Genomic DNA, 25,646 nt, shown 5'->3' with positions numbered 1-25,646 from the left:
GTGTTCTCATTTTTCAAGGCGTCCTTTGGTCTCCCTTTTGTTTGCAAGATAACTGGGTCTAGTACTGGCAATTGACGCGACTCATTAGACACGAGTCCTTCCTGATGGTTTGGAACACTTGAATCCTCGCCATTTTTTGCAGCTTTAGCAATTTCATCACACTCCTCTATAATATTAAGGAAAAGACTTTCCATTTTGGCTAGTGCCATCTTATACAATTTTTTATCTTCGGAAGCAACACACCAAATTTGAGTTGATCGACGACATTGATGACTTAGCATAAATGCTTTAGGCAGCCAACACTACTTTGCAGTGGTTGTTCATCTATCGCCCTAAATAAGTTAGCACCTTTTGTCCATCTCTTCAAAATGTACTGGGCTGGAATTTTTTCGACATCGAGACAAACAAGTATTTTTAAAACATGTTTACAACGTTCCCCCTTAAACTCGAAGTGAGCACATTCACATGATGCCTCTTTGTTTCCTTTATTCCACTTCACCATAAATTGTTCCGGACCACCAAGCCGATCACTAATTATGTAAGTGTCATAAACTCCATCCCGTATTGGATCACTAGCTTTATATTTGTAACGCCCGTATTTAAAATATGTATTTATTTATTTATTAATTAGTTAATTTATTTATTTAAAATTTGATTAGATTGGATTTGGGATATGTGGGCCTGGTTTCTGGGCCCGAGTCTGTGTTGGACTTGGGTTTCAAACCCAAGTATATATTCGTATTGTTCTAGAGAATAGGGTTTTAAAGAATAAAATATAATAAAATGGAGGCAGAGCTAGAAGCTGGATTGCTAGAGCGTTGGAGCTCAACGATTCGGACGATGAGGGTTTCGTCGAGTTGAGTTTTAATACAGGTGAGTAGTTAGTTTTTCTACTTCACCGATATACCGAAACAGTTCTACGGTCTAATGTTTTTCACTCATTTTTTTGTTTCGTTCTTCCTCGTGTGGTATCGTTTAGTGTTAAACTGAGTTTTGTATATATGGTTAGTTGTTATTAGAGTATTGAAAACAAAAGTTATTGTGCTGGCGAAGCTCGAAGGAGCGTCAATGGCAGTGCGAGCCAAACCAACGTTTGTCCGGTATATGGTTTGAAACGGCTATACTGTTGTTGTGTGGGTTGATTTTATTTTGATTTGGTTGATGTCGGGGACGTCGGGATTGAAATTTGGGTGTGTTGTTGGAGCTTGAAAAGCCGTTAATGGCAGCCAGAGAAATCGCCAGTAAAGTTTATGTTAACTGTTTTTGTTGTTTTGTTGTTGATTGAAGATGGGTGGTAGTAAGGGGATGAATGTTAGGTTGTTGGGTTGATGTTTGGGTGATGTCGGGATTGTTGATAGCTTTGAACAGCGTCAATGGAGGTGCTGTTGAAGCTTGAGTGTTCGTTAATGGCGGCCAGAAACATCACAGATCTAGTTTGGAGAAGATTGTGAATTCAAGAATTTAGGTTTTTTGCTTTTGTTAAAGTCGTATGGGTTTTGTCTTGGGTTATTTTCGGTGGGTTGTTGATGGTGGTTTGCTAGGGGTTGTTGGTGGTGGTTCGGGGGAGAAGAAATCGGAGGGAGAAGATGACTGTGAGTGTCATCCAGTACTCCCGCGTGCAAGTTAGGTGAGTTGTGTTCGGATACCTTAGTTGGACCGAACCAACTGGTGGTTTTGGAGGGCCGGTGGTGGCTGGTGGTGGAGGAGAGGAACTGGTGAGGAAGATGACTCTGTTGGGGGTTTGGGCTTGGGCTTTGGGCCAAAGCCTTTTGGCTTTGTTTGGTTGGGCCAAAACTCTATTTTTATGTTGGGCCGGTTCTATTTCTTGTTGGGGGCCAGTTTTAATTGTGTTTTGTTTGGGCCGGTTTTGATTTTCGTTTTTGGGCCTAAACACTAATTAGTGGTTGAGTCCGGATTAATCTTGAGTTTTGGACCAGTTTAGTTTAAGTTTGGGCCGGAACTAACTAGTGTTTTCTTTGGGCCAGTTTCTATTTTGTTTGGGATATGTCGGTCCATATAACTTAAAATAGATCTAATTGGGTCTTTAAATGTTTAGACTTTTGGGGCCGGGTTATAAGGTTTTAGGTTTGGGCTTGGCTAGTTGGGCCCGAACCATTTACCTTAGTCATGAGCCCATGAGACATGCACCTTTGACCTTAGCCATGAACCATGGCTATGACCCTAAACCCGTTGAACATGGAAACGATAGTTTGACTTTGACAATGATGTGTTGACTTTGACCGTTGATCGTTGACCTTTGACCGTTGTGGAATGTTGACTTTTTCAGTTTTTCATATATTTAAGAATATGGACAAATGTAGTAATAAAATATTATCGAAGCTTGTATAAATTTGGTTGTCATTATCTAAGAAAAATTTGACGTTGATATTGTGTATATTTTGACACGTGACGAGATAAAAACTTTAGGAGATATAATATTCCTAAAACGCTATAAAAATGTATGCGATACGTTTGAAGCAATTGTGACATTATATAATATGTTGGGATATATATATTAAATGCAATAGTTTTGGAGAAATAAATGTATAAACGCTCTATTATTTTATCTGTGAGATGCTACTAGGAGGTAGTAGAGTATTAATTGTGGATATTTTCCACGGGAGTATGGCGTAGTGCAATAATATATTGGCACGTGAAAGAATGAAAGTGGTTATGAGATATAATTGAGATATTTCTAAATATTGTGGCTTAGTGCAATAAGGTATTTGACCTGCACGTGATATAGTGGAATTATTATGTGTCATAAATGTATGACACTTGAATAAATTACGTAACGAAAATCCTATAACCTAGCTACCACAACTCATGTGATTTGCCTTTGTGATGGGCGTATGTGATATAATTGGCCCTTCTGGCGTTTCAGTGAATCTGAATGGCCCTTCCGGGCGTAAGTAATGTGATTGGCCCTTCGGCGTTTGATGAAAAAGCTGAATGGCCCTTCGCGCATAATGAATGGTGGCTTGATTATTTTCGTTAAGAAAATTAGAACGAGATCTGCGATATTTTATGCCAAATAGTGGCGATTACTCACATAATGGCTTTAGGTGTGAGGGTTACGGTGTCGCGGCATCCCGCCGGGGTAGTTACGCATACGGAGTGGTTCATTATGTGAGGGAGGCATGTGGATGTACATGTTCGTTGGGGAAGCGATTGTGGTAGCCGGGAAACTAGGTAAGACATAGATACGATGTGATTTTAGGAACACGCAAAGAAAGCCTTAATTAATATAATTATGGTAATATGTTGGTTAATGATATATCTTTAGATAGATGATTGTATATGGTTGTGCAGAAGGGTGGGTCAAACTAATTACTCATGCAGAGACGACCCACTCTGTAATTGAGCATGAAATGCCGTACATATAGAATATGTTTGGCTGGTTATTAGTTTAGTTAGAACCTAAGACGCCTCGTGGAGGAACTAAATGCCTTTTTATTATGCGTATGGTTTGTGGTGTGGTTAGTGGGAAGGTAAAAGCCTCGATTGGAGGAACTACCTACCTTACTTATTGTAATTAAGAATGTCGTATTAGGCTTTGGAAGTTAAAGGCTCGGTGGAAGAACTAAGCGCCTTATGGATTGTGTATGTATATGTATAAATATATATTGTATTTTAGGGCTACTCACACCAGCATTTTTATAATGCTGACCCGATTTGCATGTTTGCTTATCAGGTATGTTCATTAAATGAACATAGTTAATAAGTCTTTACAGGTTTAGTGTTGAAAAAGGTTGGTTGCTGGTGGTAGTTTGCGTTAGCATTGCATTTTAAGATAGGTTTTGTTTTCCCTTGAGGTGATATAGATTTTCAGTTGAGACAATGTCATTTGTATTTTCATTTGTAATTTTAAATAAAGAGTTATTGAAAAGAGATTTGTAACCTAATCTTATTTGTAAATTTTTGTAATGAAGATGACTTTTGTTTAAGTTAAAATTTTTATTGGTTTTTAATTATCCGCATTTTTAAACTGTTTTTGGGTTTTTGGGAGTTGAGAATGCGTCACACCTCGAAGATCGAAGAGTTGGGAACAAATGTTGTTTTTTCGAATTCTTATGAAATTTGGGGTGTGACAATATTTATCTGTCTTTTCCAATTGGATAAAAAACTTTTCAAAAATATTCCGAGTGTGCACTTTTGTCGCGTGTTTTAATAGCAAATTGTGCTCATTCACAATTCGAACCTTATGCTCTGAAACAAAATTTTCATCGCACTCATTTTGAAGAATCTTTTTTAAAGCTTCATCATATATGATAACAAATTCTCCTAGATTGGTTCTGTAGATAACAAACTCATTGAAGAAGGCATTAACCCCCTCACTACGACTAGTCATATTCATACCAACATAAAATGTATGGCGGAGATACACAGGTGCCCAATATTTTCTCATATCAAATAAACCATTAAGCCAAGAGTTGCTGCTCAATTTAAACTCTTCCATTAAGGTTTTCCATATACTCTCGAAGTCTTCACCCTTGTATGTCAAGTGAATGCATTTCTCTAGCATAGTCTTGAACTTCGACTTGTTGTAATAAAGGTGTCCCAACTTTTCACCAAATTTATTTTTTATATGCCAAATGCATAATCGATGTTTAGTATTTGGGAAAACTTTCTTCACGGTAGCACACATAGCAGGATCTTGATCAGTGATGATGGAGGTTGGATGCCGACCTCCCATTGCTTCAACCTATGTCTTGAACAACCAATAAAATATTGCCTCTGTTTCATCATGAAGAAGTGCATAACCAAATTGAATGGATTGGTAGTGATGATTGACCCCGATGAATGGGGCGAATGGCATTTTGAATTTGTTTACCTTGTAAGTAGTATCAAAGGTTACAACATCACCAAATTGTTCATATGTCATACAAGATCTTGGATCAACCCAAACGAAATTTGTCGCTCTTCATTTTTTATCAACTTGCACAGCAAAGAAGAATTGGGGATTTTCTTTATACTTTCTCTAGAAAACATTTATAACTGATTGAGCATCAGCTTCCCCAAGTCTTTTTTCTGATTTATCTTGTTGTTCACAAGTGGTTCCAACAATCTCTGTCGCCATATCCAATCAAATCACCCATAAAAAGAGAAGGAACCTTCGACACCTGCATGTTCTCCCTAGCAAATGATTAAGTTAAATCTTTAGCAGCCGCAGGCATATTCCTATTAGACGGCAAATGATGTCGTTTAATCGGAGTAACAAATTTATGATTATGTCCATTCTCATAGATAGTAACCTTCCACTTCTTTGTTTCTTTCGTGTACATTATCTGCATACTTGCTAAACACTCTATTTTGACAGTTGAACAACTACGACTTTTCCCCCTGCCATCAACATTATGTTCCTTCTTTCTATGAGTTCCCTCACATGAACATACAAATAGCACATTTGTGACTTCATCGATGCGAGATTGAGTTTTCTGGGATGACCTTATTCTAACTGTAAAACCTTCTCGACGACCGTACTCCTGATAATAATATTTTGCTACATCAATTGAATAAAAAAGCATACCCACATGTGGCTCTTTCTGATTTTCAACCTCAATAGGCGTTGAAACTAGTCCAGTGACATTATTTTCGATTGGGGACAAACTGTTCTTCTGCTTCAAATTTTCATTCCCAGACCTTATCTCATATAAATATTTATATTTGACATTCTCCATCACTTTTTCCCTTTTGGTTGAACCTAAAACAAAAGGCAGAATTACATAAGAACTACTAATTTTGTAACTATTGAGTAAATAACACAACAAAAAAATTAGGAGTTGAAAACTTCCACTAAAAATTCAGATTTGTAAAACTAATAAAAAGAGAATGAGAATAAATTTGTGAGAAGTACCTTTGTCTTCTCTCTGATCATGAGTTAAGTACATATTTAATGAAAGGGAGAAATAAACTGGAAAAAACTGAGAGCTAGGTGGAGAAGACGGTTTTTCTCTCTCGTTGCTATTTTGCGTGGAAAACATATTAATCCCAAACCCGGTTCGGTTTCTTAGTAAAACCCGATTCAAGTGGACAGAACCAATTTGAAGTGGTACTTGTTTGTTTCTTTTTCCAACCGTTGATTTGTGACGAGATCGAATGCTCACAGCGTGAGTGAACTTATGTGTCTTCTATATATGTCTCTTGAACCTGACCCTAGAGTTTATATATAGAGAGGCCTTTTAAAAAAAAATGTGTTTGTAAATAGCTAAAAATGTCATCTTCTTTCCATAGAAGATTACTGAGTCTCATTTTTGTGAAATGAAACTTCTCGTATTATTAAAAAAAAAAATATATATTTACATATATACGATTTATGAAATTTTAGTAATTGTTGGAAAGGCCGGCAAAAAGTATATTTGTGTCACGTTTAAACAGCTTGATCAGCCACAATAGAATAGAATAAACAAAATAAAATAATTGAATGTTGATACTTGATAGTAAAAGAATAAATGTCATAAGGGAGGGATAGAGGCGATTCATTATGCGCACATTATAGCCACATTTTCGACATACAAATGAATTACGACATAGTTTTTTGTGGAGATGATCTCCCCACCATGAAGATCATCCTCACAAAAAATCATAATATCTGGATATGTCTAACCACGTAAAAATTAGTGTTCATTTGTGTTCATTTTTGAACTTTTCATCTAACGGTCTAAAAGTTTTGTGAGCATGTTCTGATGTTAGACTTCTTTGAAATTAGCTTAATTTTTGTGAGCATATTCTCCATGGTGGGGACATCATATCTACAAAAAATCAGCCCTTAATTCAACTTTTAAGTTCATGCTACTACAAAAAAATAGTCAATAAACGACGGCCATTATCTGTCGTTTTAGGAAGAAAACGTGTGCTTTAATCCGTTGTTAGGGCCGTAACAAAAAAGACTGTGGTTTTTGAAAAATGACGACCCGGGACACTTGTTTGTTTAATAAAACAACGACGGCTTTCAACACTTGTTTTTTTTTAACAACGGTCATTAACACTTTTTCTTACAATGTTGTCCCACCTTCTAAAATGCATGAATGACATCCTATGGCCGTTGTTTATACATTACAATGTACAACATAATATATTTTCAAAATTTTGGTTGCTCATTGTAGCACCTGATCGATTGTCATTTCACGGGCACTACTATAAATTGTGCATTGTAACTGTAAAAATTAAATGGAACACATGTACTAAATAAAAGCCAAAAAAATTCATTTATCATACTTAAACTTCAACCAAACGAAATCACAAATAAGAATTTTGTACAAACAAGTCGTTTCTAGAACAGAAAAATAAATTCCAACTACGTGATTAAAAACTTTTAGCCATCAAACAAGACCACCCACTTCATTGTCACCAAAGTCTTGGATTTTGTCCACCACATATGCAAATACGTACTCGTCACGATCGCCAAATCTTCCAAAATGCAAGAACTCTACGGCCAATTCTTTGCAACTCACATGTTACCAAGATGGACGCAAGGGAACCACTAGTCGTCAAGACAACGAATGCGTAGTTGCTGCAACAAACAAAAATATAATAAATGTAACACATTGCCATTTCCCGAATATTATAGCCTTACTAAAAAATGTCAATCAAAATAACCACTTAGAAACACCATGCTAAAACAAAGCTAAATAGAGTGAAGACTAAACTAAAAGCAAAGCTAGAATTGATAGGGATAGAATTATATTTAACTAAGTAATGAAATAATACTTCCATATGCTAAGAATATAAAAGGTGGTAACCCCATTACTATCCCATTCAAGAAACAAGATATTTAGGGTCCAAAAATGTACTGTCAGAAGTAGCCTAAGGTCATAATGTGACTACATGTGATGCTTTAACTCATCAGCAAGAACAAAAAAAATATGGTTTATTGTGGAATATAATATGAAACACATGGAACAAACACCCATGATTAAGGGCAGAACAAGGTGGGTGATAAGAGCCCAAAATTATAGTTTAAACCCTTTAATAGTATTTTTATTTAGCAAATTATGTTATTAATAATATAGGTTTATCACTAATTACGTGTTTTGAGTATTTCAGGCTTTGGAGTTGAATAAATGTCAATTCATTACTAATTAGGCGTTAAAAGGAGCTAAAGTGATTGCTAGAGAAGTTCCATGAAGAAAGCCCAAGTTTAATGGAGAAAAAGCTCATAAAAAACCCAAGTCAATACTGTTAAGTGAAAGTCAAACCGGATTAGAGAGCTGAAGAAAAGTCAACAGAACTTTAAAATGCCATATCTTTGGACTCAGGCTTCGAAATTAGGCCGATTTTATATCAAAATGATCAGCTCAGAAAGTTCTTTCCAATGGTTCAGGCTTTGACTCGATCAGAGTAGTATAAGTTGGTGGAAATGTGTGCTACAGTAATACGACCAAAATTAGAAGTCTTGGATTTAACCAATTGGGTTATGGACTTGATTTATGGGTCCATAACCTAGCCTAAAAGCCCATGCACGAAATTGTAACCTAACCTTCTCATATATAAAAAGGGTTAAGGCTAAAACAAAGTTGGCTACTCCCCCAGTAGTTTAATTAGTGTAATTAGGGTTCTCTCTCTCCCTATATAATTTAGTTTAAGGTTAGAATTAGTTTATGTTTGTAGCCTCCATTAAACCTTCAATAAAAATACCTTAAAGTTCTTTTATTATGTTTTCCCTTTATTGTTTAAGTAATTTCAGTCCAATGAATCAAAGCTAAACTCACATTAGAGGGAGGTTAATGAAGCTTTGAGAGGACTTGATTTGTTTTGCATAGATTTGTTGATTAAGGTTTAAAGTTTGGATTTTTCTTGACTTAGAGATAAGAAGAGAAAAATCTAAACTAGAGAATTGTGAGTTTTGCTATGAGAATGGAAAACAAACCTTCCTCTCATGCTAATTTGATTATGACTAGAGATAGTATAATTGAATTAAGGATCATAAAAGTCTAAGATTTATATTTAACCTTTTAGTGAGAATATAAAGATTAGGGTTTCTTAACAATCTATTCTAACACTTCTAGGAATTGAAAAGCAGATTTAATTCTCTCTTTAATATTCTCTATCTTTGATTCACATCATTATATTGTTAGTTAATTTAGTATAAATTAATAGTATCATTATAATAGTTAATTTCTTATTCAAATCATTACTATCATCATTGTTCATTTTGTTTGATTAGTTGAATTCTATTTATGTCTTGATGGTTTATGAGTGTAACGAATCCGTACTCTTTATATATTGTATAATGAATTGAGAGTAGGAATATTGATTTAAGCACTTATTTAGTCAATTGATTATTTGTGTTTACACATAGATAGTTAGTTAATGTAAATTTGCTATTATCAGTGGGTTTGTACCAATTGACATTAATGAAACTTATTCCATATAATGTTTCCATGTAAAGTTATAGGTGAAGATAGATCAAATAGAGAAGTCAATATAAAGTAAAACCATCAACATCATATTCTTATAGACCCTTAAAGAAATAGTACAAAGTACTAACCAACCATTCTCAGTATCTTATTATGAACAACTTTGAAAATCCATTTATTATAGGAATCAATAATTGGTTGGATCCTCATTTATGAACAATGAAATAACCAACAAAAGGACGAACACTCAAGTAAAGAAAACCCAACTCCGTAAAAGGTTGGGAGCTCACAAAACAGTGGTAAGAATCAACTTTCCAAACCAATGATTCAGTTACAAAAACAGAGGAAAGAGAAGACTAAAGTACTAAACTAGCAATTCTTGTAAAACAAAGTAAAGATCGAGAAAACTACACTAACAAGTCATGTAAACTAAACGAGTAATCTAATCAAATATGCAAGGAATTTCCATAGTTTTACTAACCTATTAACATGCATACTGCAGTCCTTTCCCTATACAATATCCATTAAGCATTAAACGACCATAAGAACTTAAATCTTTATGCGTACCTGATCAAATGTAAAGTTCATAGAGATTCATGTTTGTTGAGTGATCAATGCATGTACTTGTCAGCATCTCCATTTGTGCCTTCTTCTCTTCAATCATCACCTGTTTCAAATTAGCCATTTGTTTTTGAAGTTCTATTCTTGACTTATGCTCTTCTCCGGCTTTTGTCTTATAAGGAGTTGTAGCAGCCATAAGAGTGGTCTTGGAGACACCACTACGCTACTTGCCTTTAAAAAAAAAAAGAAAAATGAATATATAAAAGCTATGATCCATTCTTCCTAGTCTATCAAGAAAGGGAGAATAATAGGGTCTTAACAACCCTATAAAAATTTAGAGCACAAATTCATATCAATATTCCAAGTTAGCTGACATTCATACAGATATAAACACGTACTATTTTCTGCAAACATAAATAATCAACCAGCAGCTCACTTGTTGATTGTTTCAGCAACAAGTTGACACTCAAACTACCTTTTTCTTCAAAGCAAACTTACCAAGTCCTCATCACCTCCATTTATCATAATATGTTCAAATAAATATATAGTTATTATGAGAAATAACACTAATACTTATGCAACTCAATACACGTAACCTTCATGAAAAACTCAAGTTCCAAGTAATTTTTCAAAAAACTATAGGGATACAAGCTACTAGCCTTAAAGTAAAAATGAAATAAGTTATTCTCTAACTACTAATCAACTATAAACGAAACAATAACTGCAATCACATACTGATTCGAACTATCAAATTTAAACTAAAATTAGAAAAAATAAAAGCTAACTAATAGTTTAAATTGGAAATTGGTATATTCACACAACAAACATGCACAATTACGAGGAAGCAAAACTTATGAATTACATACTTATGAACAACAAGCAAAACTTTCATATTTAAACTATCTAACGTTGAGATTAAATTCGCAATACCTGATAAATGAAATCTTGATTAATGTTGAGAGAATACAAAAGGTTGTGATTTTTCCATAAATTAACCAAATAAGCAACTTGAAATATCAAAACTAGACTTTTGAAGCTAAATTTACTAGAGAAAATTTAGAAAAATCAAACCTCGAAGAAGAAGGGGGATATTCGAATTTGTCTCCTGAATCCACATCGTGAACCAAAATTCAAAGTAACAAAACAGTACAAACATTGAATTCGGCCTTTGAATCCTTAGCTTCAATCCTAAAACGAAAGAAGAAACGAGATTGTCTAATGAAAATCTCTATTTGTTTACGAATTTGTCATATCATATCTCTATTAATTGACAAAAAAAAAAACATTGTGAAATTGAATTTAACAAAAAATTCAACAAATTATTTGAATTTGGTAAACTCCAAGTGAATTAATAAATAAAACAAAATGAAGAATTTACACAACAACACAAACAATCGACTTAACACAACCACCGAAATTGATCAATACCCTAGAACTCCATGAATAGATAAATAAATTGAGGTGAAGAAATAGAGGGAGTATCTGAGAAAAGCTGAGAGCCCGAGCAAGTTTATAAATCTAGCCTTTGGTGTGGAGAGAGAAGGTGGTGGCCTTTGAGGTGGAGAGAGACATCGGCCGCGTTGAGAACCAAAATTTTCTTTTTTGATATATTTTCTCGTCGGGCGGTATGAAGGTGAGAATAGATGGGCCCAGAGAAAGGCCATTCACAATAAACACAAAACAAAGGCCTATGAGTCCATAAATGACGGCTATCAACACTCGTGATAGAACAAGGGTCATTAACCGTCGTTTTTCCCCAGAGGCAGGTGTCATTTAATTGTGTGTGTGTGTGTGTGTGTGTGTGTGTGTGTGTGTGTGTGTGTTTAATAGAATTCACCGTTTCATATGCAATCTCCTTATTATCAGAAGTATGCCAATTCTTTTGATGACACTCTAACACACCAATATAATTATCTACAGGAGTAAAGGTACATTTTTCAATAGTAATATTATTCTTTTCATCATAAATTACTGGTTAAGAAATAATCTGATTTCATTTGACTAGATTTAGCCTTAGTTGGAATAAACTTTTCATTAAAGCTTGATTCATAGGGTAAAGAGACAATATGTTTATTTCTTTCCCAAAAAGCATTGGGGACATGACTATAGACTTTAGAGATAAACTGATTCTTTATATGTTCATCAATTTGAACCTGAAACCCCTAGTGTTAAGTATTTGTTATAATTTTAAAGAAGTGATTTCTTCTTCTTTGAGAAAGTTTAATTGATTCTCTTTAGTAATTAAATTATTATTAATTACTTGAACATGTTTTTGTACAGGATTAAATCTTACCTCTTTATTAGGTTAATTAATTATCTTACCATATAGCTTAAATTTGACATGTTCTTTTGATTTTAAATAATTACTAATATCTTTTTTGTAGAGTAGCACGATTAACTCTAGAATAAAGAATATTATTATTCTGATACTCAAGGCAAAACCATTTTGTAAGAGTAGTATGATTCTTCTGGTACCAATCAAAATAATCATTATAAGGTTGAACCATAGGTTGCAACTCTATAGGAGTAAAATATTTACTCAACTCTTTATATTTTAATTTATAAAATTTATTTGTTTTAGTAGATGTGTAATCCATTATAAAACAAATTCCATTTATGAAGCTGTGAGATATTCCATATGGTAGAAAGCTAGGGAATCTCCCACAACTTTATAAATGGAATTTGTTTTATAATGGATTACACTTATACTGAAACAAATAAATTTTATAAATTAAAATATGAAGAGTTGAGTAAATATTTTACTCCTATAGAGTTGCAACCTATGGTTCAACATTATAATGATTATTTTGATTGGTACCAGAAGAATCATACTACTCTTACAAAATGGTTTTGCCTTAAGTATCAGAATAATAATATTCTTAATTCTAGAGTTAATCGTGCTACTCTACAAAAGGATATTAGTGATTATTTAAAATCAAAATAACAGGTCGAATTTAAGCTACCTAATAAGAGAATTAATTTACCTGATAAAGAGGTAAGACTTAATCCTGTACAGAAAAAGATTATTTCTCAACCAGTAATTTATGAAGAAAAGAAGAATATTACTTTTGAAAAATGTGCATTTACTCCTGTACATAATTATATTGGTGTGTTAGAGTGTCATCAAAAGAATTGGCATTCTTCTGATAATAAGGAGATTGCATATGAAACGGTGAATTCTATTAAACCACCTAAAGAGCATAACATATTGGTTCATAAGGTTGATAATAAATATAAGACTTTTAATAAATAAAAAGTCTTAAAGAGAAACAACATTGGAAGAGACTCAGGCTTAAAGCCAAAGCTTTGCGTTTTTGTCATAAGTGCGATCAGCAAGGATAATAATAATAAAAATCTTTTGAAGATAAGAAAATTCAATATTACTCCACAGGATAAGATTTATAATCTCAATTGTCTTCATAACTTTATGACTTTGATAATGGCCAGTGTTCTACACTACCACAAGATTATAAAAATCTTTTGAAGATAAGAAAATTCAAGATTACTCCATAGGATAAGATTTATAATCTCAATTATCTTCAAAACTTTATGACTTTTACAGAATCTTTGTTCTAATAAAAATACAAGACTTCCTAATACTCTTTATTTTGACGGTATTTTCGGTAATTCTCGTATTACTAATGTCCCTGATTTACAATATGAGGTTAATAGCCTTAAAACATAAATAAAATAGTTAAAGATTAATAAAAATCTTTTCACTAATTCTGGTTCCCAGCATAATAAGATATTTCTGGATAACTTTGTTTTCGAAAGATGGAATGTTCTTATTACTTTGGTTATTAAGAATTAGTACACTCTTGATAATCATATTGCTCTAATTGATAGTGGAGCGGATTTAAATTGTATTCAAGAAGGTTTAATACCTACTAAATATTTTGAGAAATCTACTCAAAACCTTTCTACTGCTAGCGACACCCCTATGCATATTGTATACAAGTTAACGGATGTATTCATCTGCAAAGAAGGTCTTTGTTTATTTTCCAGGTTGGTTGGTAGATCAGATCATCTACTAGCATCTACAACAGTACTTTTTACAGTTACTGTTGCAACCCCACTTTCAACAGACCTTTTGAGGGTTTTGTACTTACGTTCTAGTTCCATGTAATCATCCACCAGAACGTAGACATCACCACTTTCTACCAGATCGACCAGGTCATTATATTCATTATGAGCTCGTTCAACAACGGCCTGCGATTATTTGCTCTCAGCAATCCAATGTGCTACCTCCACCCTCGAAGCATCAAGAGATGGCTGCAATAAGGCCACCTTCCCAGCCAAATCCCCGACCTGAGCCCTCAACCACACCACTTCAACCCGTTCAACCTCTTGTACAGCCAACAACTTGTCATAAGCCTCCTTGGCAACCTCCAGTTGCTTCTTGTACAAGTCAGAGATAGTTGCCATTTCTCTCAACTTTCTATACATAGCCAGAACTTGACAAACCAACAAAATAAGTCAAAAAGCAATAACTCAAAGCACAAAACAAAAACTCAGATCGGAAGGACACTTACAAAATAGATCGAGCGATCCATGTCTTTCAGATTCATCTCCAGATTCTTCCCAATTTCCAGCTGATGCCTATCTCCATCTAGGGCAATACTCTCCAGCAGCCCATTCGCAACCAGTGAAGACTTGAAACTACAGTCCCTATTCTTCACCAGCTACGTCAACCCACTCACTGGGTCTAGTAGGTGACCGTTCTATCCAGAACGTCAGACTCACCAACCTTATCACCTTGGCCCGCACTCCCAGACCATTTGCATTTTTGGGCAGTTGGCTCAGTATCACTAGCCTTCTTCTTGCCCCTAGCATTAGCCACCTCAACATCCACTGCCAACTCTTTCAGGTTCATTCTCTTCAAAAGAGCCCGACCTGATGAAGTACGACCTTCCACCATAATAGGTCGTTCCTCAGACTCAGTTCGGGTACTATTAGCCCCTCAGGCTCACCGACCTCAACTCGCCTCTTCAAATGAGGCCTACGAAAGGGAGCGGGAGCATCACCAACTCCCCCAACACTACCACCTCCACGACCTCCCCTATCACTCTCACCTCCCTCCCCGGCCAGCTTGTCTGGACACATCACGATTCCCAGCACCACCACCACCTTTTGAACTCCTCCCCTAGCATTTGACCTTTCATCTCTCTCCATTTCCGTAGTTGAATCCGAATAAGAGTCAACACAAATCAGCCGACGAGCCATATTCTTTTGCTCAGCCTTCTTCAAGTTTATCTTCACACCACCTCGTCTTTTGAAGTAATGTGCAACCTCCTCCAACAAGGACGTTTTTTCTTCCCAACTCGGCCTCGCAAAACTCTTCAATATCCCCATAGAAGTACGACCACGAATTACGACCTCTGCAAAACAAACAAATGTCATAACGTAATCATATCAACTCGTAACCAAAACAAACGCTCTACACAAACAAACGACCTACACATGAAAATGACCCACACATATAATGACCTACCATCAGTCCTCACACAATGATTCTCCAAATCACATCCAGGAGGACAATAACTCACCACAATCAACAGAGGCCTATGCCACCATTCCTCCTTACTCACACCAATAATCACCAATGATTTATCTCTCATCACTTGTAAACCAAAGTTCATAGCAGAAGATATTTTCATAGTAAAATGCTCTAGCACGTCAGACAAACAAATATTGTAACCCCTCTGTCTCAACAGATCCAGAACATAAAACACCCTCCAACTATTACCCACAAATTGCAAAGGTGCCTTCCTACAAAAGTTCAGAACGTCCAAGGTCAGACGTGAGAACAGCAACCTCAACCCCGCCTTCAGTTGGCCATACATAATTACAACCCCACCATCTCGAGGAACATAGTCTGAACCAAAAACATTCTTCTCACCACTCAGGTAATATATCGTTAGATCGGGACTCTCAATCCCAAACTCCCTTCTCAAATCCCCAAAATGATCAAACTCCGACCTAGATACCGCTTCCTCAGCCATCGTCTCTAATGAGGAGGCCGGACGATGATGCCTCACCTCCACTACATGCCCTAACACTACCATCTCCATCACTCACAGTTCTATCTCTGCACTAATCCAAGGTAACTTCCCCACTCAAACTATCACTAGTAATCAACATGACAAAAGCAAAAAGGAAAACAAAAATATCAAAATTTTGAGATCAAAAGAGACGCACCTGAAGACGAAAAGTTAAAAAGTTTTTGGTTTTTCTTTTTCTCTGCTTTTTTCTTCCTTTGTGTTGATAGAATGAAGAAATGAAAGACCGCCAGACCCTAAACCCTTCAGCTGCACAAACCTCGAAAAAGCCAAAATATTTTGCATTCCCCAACAAAACACAATCATAACCAACTTACCTCCCACAAAACCACTGCGACTTGGGCCCATATATCAGATCTAACAGTTCCCGCACATTTTTCAAAACTGTTCAAATAAACCAGTTGTCTAACACGTGTAAAAAGCTTTCCTTTATCTTTTCTTTCCAAACCACATTTGTCCAAAAAATAATAATAAAGGGGGCTATGTAAGTACCTTCCGTTCTCAAACATATCACTACAGCACATGTGTCCATACACCAGGTCGTATCTTCACAGCTCGTACACTCTAAAGCTCGAACGCACCTCCTAATAGGTTGTGTCCGCGTCGGACACGGACACGGCATAGACGCACGTCGAACGAGGTCAACATGGTCAAGACGCAGTCAACTAAATCGAACGCGAGTCAAGATGCAGTCAGGACGCGGTCAACTTGGTCAGGACACAGATTTTGACCTAAAAAAATAAATCAAAATAATATTAAAAAACTCCATTTTTTATTTTTTTTTGTTTTGTTAAGACTTATGACATGTTTTTAAAGTTTGATTAGGAAATATTAAACTTAATTTTGTCACTATTTATCTTTAATAGTTTTGAATTTATAAATATTGATACATTTAGTTTAGTTTTTAATGTTTAATTTATACAAAATAAAATTATAAATATTAATTAATTTCTGCGTCCTTTGCTGCGTCCGCATCCTTTGCATTCTACTTTTTTTAGATATAATCGAGTCGCCGTGTCAGTGTCCGCGTCCGTGTAACATAGCTCGTACATCACCAGGTCGTACCACGACACAAGGACTCAGGTAGTCCCAAACTCAGGTTGTCTCAAATATCAAACACAGCCATATATGGAAGCAAATGATCTACCGCGATCCTGAAGCTCAGTCAATGTACCAATGAATAAGACATTTACTTTGTAACAACAGCAGTAATGGCGAATCATTAAGATAACACAAAATATGGATCTATACTTGATAACGGTTTAGAGCAAATAAGGAAGGTTAGCTCAAATATCTATAAGTATAGAGAGATGAACTAAGTAAGGCTTGATTCAAGTTCACTCAAGAAACTTGATACGTAGCAACTCTTATCCCAATAAAGTGTGCAACCATTCCCTAAACCCCTCAAGGCCACTGGCGAGACAGTACCCGGTCGAATTTCCAACTAGAGTCTCGAGATTAGTCGAGGTGCGCGTAAGTTGGCCCGGACACCCAATTAGTGAAAAGTGTTGAGAAAGACTTAAATCATAAAACATTTTCACAACAAAATGAATGAGTTATATAAGTGGATTGTAGGCACAATCTTGACAATTTAATTTATATATATAGTCCAGCATGTAGCAAATCAAGGCTCTGGTCACCATTGTCAGCCGACTTAAAAAAACTATTGGATAGAAGCACGTGTAGATTGCAGATACGCACACTTGCGTGCAATGGATCTGGCGACAGCCAGAAATCACGATTAGAACGCGAAAAGTAGGTGCGTGGGTCAACGCCTCCATTTGGTCGACACTCAAAGGCATTCCCAAAAGGCCGAATTGGTGCCGAAAACTCTTCGAGGGCTTGGATTTGAACACTGAAAAATAACTGAGACTTGCAATCTAAATCAAATCGTTACTTTACTAAATCAGACAATTTCAAGATGTATCGGTAAGTTTCAACCGATTTCAAACGTTTATAGCCATTGAGATCTGACTAAGAAAAACTAGTCTACTTGCACAAAAATCAATTTAAAAATCATAAATCGTGATTCTAGACAAATTCGAATTTTGAACTCGTCCAGAGAATTGACGACAATTCATAGTTCAAACCAGCATTTTGGCCATCCTATTTATAGGATTAGCACCCATTCCCTCGTGAGAATATATTTGTGGGCAGGCAACTGTTTGCTGTCTGCAAAATCTCAACTGTAATTGGTGGAGTGGCTATCTGAAAAAAAAAAAAAACGGTTAAACTACCAAAAAATAGTTTTGACCAATAGAAAAGTGCTATTTCTAGACAAGTCTGTCCACAAAATCGGCCTCTTCCCTTGTATGTGTGTTGTATTTTTGACAACAAGTTATTACTTACTTACTGGAAAGATAAGGACTATGGTCGTTAGTTTTTTGGTTGAATCTGATTGTTGCAAATTTGTTTTTGATTGTCCAGCGGTAATCTTATAGCATCTTCAATGGTGATACTAATTCAAACATCAACGCCAAATTTTTAAAAATTGATGAAAATCATGTTACGTCATTCACTAATTATCCATCAACACCAAAACATCAGCAATTGTAATAGCAAATGGGGTTCTATTTGCTTTCCAAGGCTGGTGTTTCATCAAATGTACAAAGAAATAAACACAAGTGATGTGTCGTTAATGTTAATGTTAATGGAGTGGCGCTTAACCTTTTCAACAATCCCAAGCGATTAATCAAGTGGCGCCTGGGATTTAAACTTAGCCCAAGCAGTTGAACGAGTGACACGTGAGTTTTCAAGTCACGTCTGACAACCAAACGGTTAATCAAGTGGCGTTTGGGCTTGGGCTTAATAACCAAACGGTTAAACATGCATGTGGCGCATGGGTTTGATCCTCGTAACCAAGTGGTGCACCATATTGGGCTGGGCGGATAACAATACGGCGCGTTGTTTGATGACTGAAAATTAGATATAAATAGTGAAGATGCATCATTCATCAAATATTTGGTGATTCAACCAATGAAAAATATTGATGAAATTTAGGTATCACCATTTGAAGATGTTCTTACAAACATGAAATTGATGGTTTGATCAATTTCGTTTTGAGTTTTCCAACCATTCATAGTCAACAAGAACATTAAATCAAAATTATACAAGGTTAAAGTCCACCAAACCAATCCATTGGCAACTTTAGAGCATCTTTAGGAGAGATATTTTCTTAGCATCAGACACCAAATTTTCAACAATTTGATGTTTTTTCATTTTCAGGAGAGTCACATGTTGACGAAAACACCAAACCAAATACCAAATCGGCCAAAATTTGGTTCCAGCTTTGGTGTTGTATCAAATCTCTTACGCGGTTTTGAAAAAACCACGCAGTTTTTTTAACACCGCATGGGATTGGGCTACTAAGTGGGTTTCTATGGCGCGGTTTTGAGAACACTGTGCGGTTTTTCCTAAACCGCGTGCTCTCAATGAAGAAACGGACAAAAAACGGCTATATCTTTCTAACACTATAAATTGAAATACTCACACAATAGTTTTATACTCACTTTTTTTCTCTACTCTCTACTTTTAAAACAACAATGGCTAGTGAAGAACTAAAAGCAAAATCTAGAGGGGCTTCATGGATACAAAAAGAAGATGTTGCTCTCACCAATAGTTGGCTACAAATTAGTCAAGATGGTGTGGTAGAAAATGAGCAAAAGTCAAACGATTTTTGGAGTAGGATTCTAAATGCATTTCATGCAAATCTAAGAAGAATGACCGAATGCAACTTGACGGGCATGAAACACTGTTGGACTCTCATTCAAACTAATATCAACAAGTTCCATGCTATTCTTTATAAGATTTAAGCATCTCCTCCAAGTGGCTATAATAACAATATGATTGTAAGTATTTACTTTTTATTTATTATTTTGATTCATATATACATTTTTTAATTCTAATTTAATTCTTTCTTAATTGGTAGGTTGAGAAAGCAATAAGTGCATATGGGATGCATAATGGAGTTTGGAAGTGGATGCAATGCTATAATATGGTAAAAGACTCAACCAAATGGAAGAGGCTACAGTTGAGAAATGATTTGCGACCCACTAAAAAGTCGAAGTCAAACAGTGGGGAATGAGGTTCATCAGTTCCAATATCAACTGCGACAACTCAACCAATGGATTATGATCCACACCAAGTTGATGGGCATGAGGATAGGCCTGTTGGAAAGAAAGAGGAAAAGAGAATAAGGCAAAAAGAGAAAGAAGAAGGTGATTCTAAAATGGAGGAATCCGTTAAGAAACTTGATGATTTTCTGGTGAAACTTTATAAAACCACCAAAAAAGTGATAACTTGGAAGCTCAAAGACAATTGAAGAAAGATGAGATGGAATCCGAAAAACTTCAATTGAAGAAAAGTACGTTGAATTGGAAGCTCCAAATCCAAAAAGAAAAACTTCAATTGAAGAAAGATGCGCTCCGAGTTCGAGAAAATGAAAATGATGCGAAAATACTATGAATGAAATTAGAAGGATTACTCAAAGATGAGCACGAAATTTGGCAACTCAAAAGGGCAGAAATTTTACAAAATATGAATAATCAACTTGGCAATATCACTGATAATAGTCAAAGTAGTGTATAGTCTAAATTTGAGTTTGTATGTCTTTTAATTTGAGTTTGTATATCTTTTAATTTAAGTCTTTTAATTTATGACGTACTTTATTTTGAGTTTGTATTTTGATTTTAATTAGAATATAATTTAATTGACTATTTTATTTTAATTTGAGTTAAGTTATCTTAATTTAAAGTTGATACTTTTTATCATTCTAAAAAAAATTCGGCAGAGTCTACTTTGTATTTTCAAAATTCTCATATACACAAATCCTTTCATAAAACCACAACTACATAGAAATAAACTTGGAACACAAATACATAGAAATTGAAACGATAAATAAACACAAAGTTCAAATGAAGTGCAAATAGAAATAGAAATCAAGTATGACCACGCCGCCCACGCCTACTCCACAAATGCTCGACTAAGTCATTCTTCAATCTATCATGCATGAACAACTTTTGAACGAACCCTCTTGTAATGCTCGTATTTAAAATATGTATTTATTTATTTATTAATTAATTTAATTATTTATTTAAAATTCGTTTGATTGGATTTGGGATACGTGGGCCTGGTTTCTGGGCCCGAGTCTGCGTTGGGCTTGGGTTTCAAACCCAAGTATATATTCGTATTGTTCTGGAGAATAGGGTTCTAAGAAAAATAAAATAGTAAAAATGGAGGCAGAGATAGAAACTCGTTTGCTGGAAGGTGGAGCGCGACGATTCAGACTAGGAGGATTCGTGAAGCTTTTAATACAGGTGAGTAGATATTGTATAGATTTTTATTTTATAAAATCCTTGTTACTGTCGATTTTTCTGTCGTGTTGTTAAAACTCAAAAACTCTGAATATTTGATATTGAAACTGTCCGAACTGTTGGAACTCGAAAGAAGTCATCAATGGCGGCGTCGCGAGTCCAACAGCAAGAAATCGCCAATATTTTCTATTTGAACCTTTATTATTATGTTATATCTTGATACTTGTGGGGTGTCGATACATTTTAGTGAACTGTTGGAGCTTGAAAGGTCGGTAATGGCGTCGCAAGAAAACGTCCGGATTATGATTCAAACTCTATTTTTTTGTTGTGTTTTGTGGTGATGTGTTGTGATGTGGGTTAGTGGTTGGTTATTGGTTGTTGAGGGTTGATTGGGGCTTGTGGTGGCCGATTTTGAGTGCTGTTGGGGGCGGTTGGAAGCTCGGAGAAGCCATTAATGGCGGCTCGACCAAACCTCCTCCAGTAATATAGTTTGAACTATTTTTGGGTTGATTTTGTTGGTTGTTTGATAATGGAGTGAAGTGGGGTAGTGTAGGGTGTGTGAGTGCTGTCGAATGAGGGCTGTCAAAGCTCGGAGAGGAGCGTTAATGGCGGCGGTAATATTCTAGATCTAGTTTTGGGTGAAGTTTGGATTGAATGATTTGAGGATTTGGCGTTTATTAAAGTTGGTTGGGTTTGGATGGGGAGTCGAACCGACTTGATGAAGAGGAGAGTTGGTGGCCGGCGCGATTTGGTGCTGGTGGTGGAAGGAGAAGCCTGAGGAAGAAGATGACCGACTGGGCTTGGGCCTGGGTCGGTTTCTTTTGGGCTTGGGTTGTTTGGTTGGGTCGGATTATAGTTTAGTTTTCTTGGGCCGGTTTAAATTGTTGGGCCAGACCGGTTTTGATATTAGTTAGTGGGTTGGGCCATTTTTTTATTTGTTTAGTTTGGGCCAGTTTAATTTAAAGTTTTTGGGCCGGTTTCAATTCAATTTTTAGGCCGAACCCATTTGTGTTTCGGGCCAGTTCAGTTGAAGTTTTTGGGCCTAAACACTAGTTAATTATTGGGCCGGATTAATCCTTTTTTCCGGACCAGTTTAGTTTAAGTTGTGGACCAATTTTAGTTTAAGTGTTGGGCCGGTTTCAGTTAAATTCTCCGGGCCGAACCCATTGGTGTTTTGAGCCAGTTTCTAATTTTGGTTTTTGGGCTGGTCATATAACTTAAAATATATCTAATTAGGTCTTTAAATGTTTAAACTTTTGGGGCCGGGTTTTAAGGTTTGGGCTTAGCCAGTTGGGTCCGAACCATTTCCTTAGTCATGAGCCCTTGAGCCATGCACCTTTGCCCTTAGCCATGAACCAGGGCTATGACTCTGAACCTATTGAACATGGAAATGACAGTTTGACTTCGACCATGATGTGTTGACTTTGACAATGACGTGTTGACTTTGACCATTGATCGTTTGACTTTGACTGTTAACCGTTGACTGTGGAATGTTGACTTTTTCTAGATTTTTACATATTTGATTTTATGGACCATTATAATAGTAAAATATTGTCGAACATTGTATAACCTTGTTTGTCATTATCTAATTAAGTTTTGACGTGAGTAGTGCAATACAATATTGGCACGTAACTAGAGGAGAATTCTGATAATAATAATTTGATAGATATGTTTTTATGAGTATTAAACTACATACAGACTTAGATTCATGAACTTTAGATTTTTGGGGATTTGATTGTGGACTGTGGACTGTTTAATTGTGCTACATTTTATGTTGTAAATTGTATGGACAAATCAAATGCTAAAATGCTGTTGGAAGCTTGTATAAATTTGGTTGTCATTATCTAATTAAGATTTGACGTTGATATTGTTACATTATATAATATGTTGGGATATATATATATTAAATGCAATAGTTTTGGAGAAATAAATGTATAGACACTCCATTATTTTATCTATGAGATGCTAGTAGAGTATTTGTGGATATTTCCCACGAGATTGTGGCATAGTGCAATAATATATTGGCACGGGAAAGAATGAAAGTGGTTATGAGATATAATTGAGATATTTCTAAATATTGTGGCTTAGTGCAATAAGGTATTTGACCTGCACGTGATATAGTGAAATTATTATGAGTTATAGATATATGACACTTGAATAAATTACGTAACGAAAATCCTATAACCTAGCTACCACAACTCATGTGATTTGCCCTGTGTGGGCGTATGTGATATGATTGGCCCTTGTGTAGGGTGTATATATAAGATGTTGATTGACCCATGTGTTGGGAAATCGTAGCCGAATGGTGGCTTGATTATTCCGTTTGCAATATTAGAACGAGACGCGCGATATTTTATGCCGAATAGTGGCAGTACTCACATAATGGCTTTCGTGTGAGGGTTACCAACCCATATCATAATGATGTCCATTCACAGTGTAGTTACAAGAAATAGCTTCATTATTGACTATATCATCAAATATTGGTGAGTGGTCAAGCACATTAGGATCATTGTGAGAACCCCCCATTCCAAAAAAAGCATGACAAATCCACGTATCACGAGAAGTAACCGCCTCCAAAATCACTGTTGGTTTATGCCATGTGAGACACTTGCCACGCGGATGGGCAATTCTTCCATTGCCAGTGAATGCAATCAATGCTTCCTAGCATTCCAGGCCATCCGCGTTTTTCAGACTCTTCAAGCAAACGCTAAATATCTGTAGCATTTGGTTTGCGCAAATATTTACTTCCAAAAATTCTAATAATTCCATCACAGAAATAGCGCATGCATTCATGAACAGTTGCCTCAGCAACATGTAACATGTCATTTACTAGATCAGCTGAAGACCCAGAAGCAAGCATTCATATAGCAGCAATTACTTTGATTTTTGGGTTAATTCCAAACTTACCCGCACTATTAACTTTTTGTTGAAAATATAGTACATAATGGTTAAGATGATTGAAAATACGAGTAAATAATGACTGACCCATACAAAATCGGCGTCGAAAGTCGTGGTCACAAAATATAGGATTTACGCTGAAGTAGTTAGCATTTACACGAGCTAGTGTTGCCTCGTACTGACGATTCTTGCATTTTCTTCCTTTCTTCGAACCACTATGTGGTTTATAAGAAGACTCCGCTTCTTGCTATCGCAATAAACTCAGACGATGTCGAACCAAAGGTAGAGCAATAACCAATAATTTAGGAGTTTTAATTGTAGTGTTATCATTTGAATAGCTCGAGCTCGATAAAGAATCATAAGATGAATCAGAAGAAGATGAATGATCCATTGAAAAATCGTCAATGGATGAGTTTAAAATGAAGATATGAGTTTTAAAGAGATGAGTTTAGGATTAGAGGGAACATGAAAAATGAAGAGAACCTCGCATGATTAAGAGGGTTAAATGATTATAGCACGCGGTTTCTGGAAAACTACATGTGTTATATGACACAATTTATCCAAAACCACGTCATTTAATGTCGAAAATTTGATGTTGCTCCTAAAAATGATTAGTGTTTTTTTAGTTTGGTGTTTGGTTTGGTTAAAAATTTTAGTGTTTTTTTGGTTTATTTCCTAAAGATGCTCTTAGTATTGGGTTTTCACTACAATAGCCAAATTACAATCAAACTTATCGAATAAGCTATCAGCCCAAATATATCAAGCTGGATTATTATTTGACTGAAATATTTAATAGGGATTACGCCCCAAGGATAAAACCCAATAATAGTTTCACATTAAGTCCAAAACCAAATTGAATTTCGGATCAAAGACAAAACTGGACTGACATCAGCAATATTCACTAATAATTTCAATTTTATGACAAATCTTTATTAATAATTTTGGCTCAAGGACAAACCAGGCTGATGTCATTATATTTAAATTTGCATTTACATATGACGGTATAGATTTACACAATTTTTATTTACCTATATAAATTTAAATTGTCAGATGAAAATATAAATTTATATTGCTGACATCAGTCCGTATTTTTGCTTTAAATCCGTAATTAAAATTCATGGTGGAGTTGAAGCGAATTTTTCAGAAAATTGGGCTCTCAAGGCTTTACCAATAGGGCCTCTATATGGGCTTTTATCTTTAAATTTGATGAACCTTCAAAAAAAACAGCCTCGAATGCAACTCTTAAATGGGCCTCTAGTTTTATCATCCCAGATAATTGTCTTTATTCTTACAGATATTTTAAAAGACTCAAAGCCCAAGCCATTAAGATAAACTTTGGCAGATGACTTTACTTAAGTCAGCACGTGACTTCACTTATGTTTTTTTATTTTTTAAATCTAATTACACGTGTTTATGAAAAACAGTTATCTTCTCCGTAGGAACAACCACCAATGTAG

The 25,646-nt window shown here is 35.5% G+C and overlaps 2 protein-coding genes across 2 annotated transcripts; both read right to left on the bottom strand.

Annotated features, from left to right (window-relative positions):
- Positions 1-274: 274 nt before the first annotated feature.
- Positions 275-4,696, bottom strand: LOC147513804 (protein FAR1-RELATED SEQUENCE 5-like). Its single transcript, XM_086598960.1, has 2 exons — positions 4,202-4,696; positions 275-493 (listed from the first exon to the last, which is right to left on the bottom strand). The coding sequence occupies exons 1-2, from the start codon at positions 4,694-4,696 to the stop codon at positions 275-277; spliced, it is 714 nt and encodes a 237-aa protein (XP_086455086.1).
- A 451-nt stretch (positions 4,697-5,147) lies between these two features.
- Positions 5,148-5,681, bottom strand: LOC147513803 (protein FAR1-RELATED SEQUENCE 5-like). Its single transcript, XM_086598959.1, has one exon. It carries the CDS (start codon positions 5,679-5,681, stop codon positions 5,148-5,150), a length of 534 nt encoding a protein of 177 aa, XP_086455085.1.
- Positions 5,682-25,646: the final 19,965 nt, after the last annotated feature.

Source organism: Coptis chinensis, chromosome 3, assembly GCF_015680905.1.
Source record: "Coptis chinensis isolate HL-2020 chromosome 3, ASM1568090v1, whole genome shotgun sequence".
In the NCBI taxonomy this organism is placed as follows: domain Eukaryota; kingdom Viridiplantae; phylum Streptophyta; class Magnoliopsida; order Ranunculales; family Ranunculaceae; genus Coptis; species Coptis chinensis.
This window is presented reverse-complemented; position numbering and strand designations above follow the sequence as displayed.

Excerpts from the sequence above, each read along its gene's own strand:
- LOC147513804 (XM_086598960.1), bottom strand. The coding sequence starts at position 4,696 with ATGGGAGGTCGGCATCCAACCTCCATCATCACTGATCAAGATCCTGCT. Across the intron at positions 494-4,201 it reads ATTTTGTTTCAGAGCATAAG|TGGAATAAAGGAAACAAAGA; the intron begins GTTCGAATTGTG and ends TTTATGGTGAAG.
- LOC147513803 (XM_086598959.1), bottom strand. The coding sequence starts at position 5,681 with ATGGAGAATGTCAAATATAAATATTTATATGAGATAAGGTCTGGGAAT.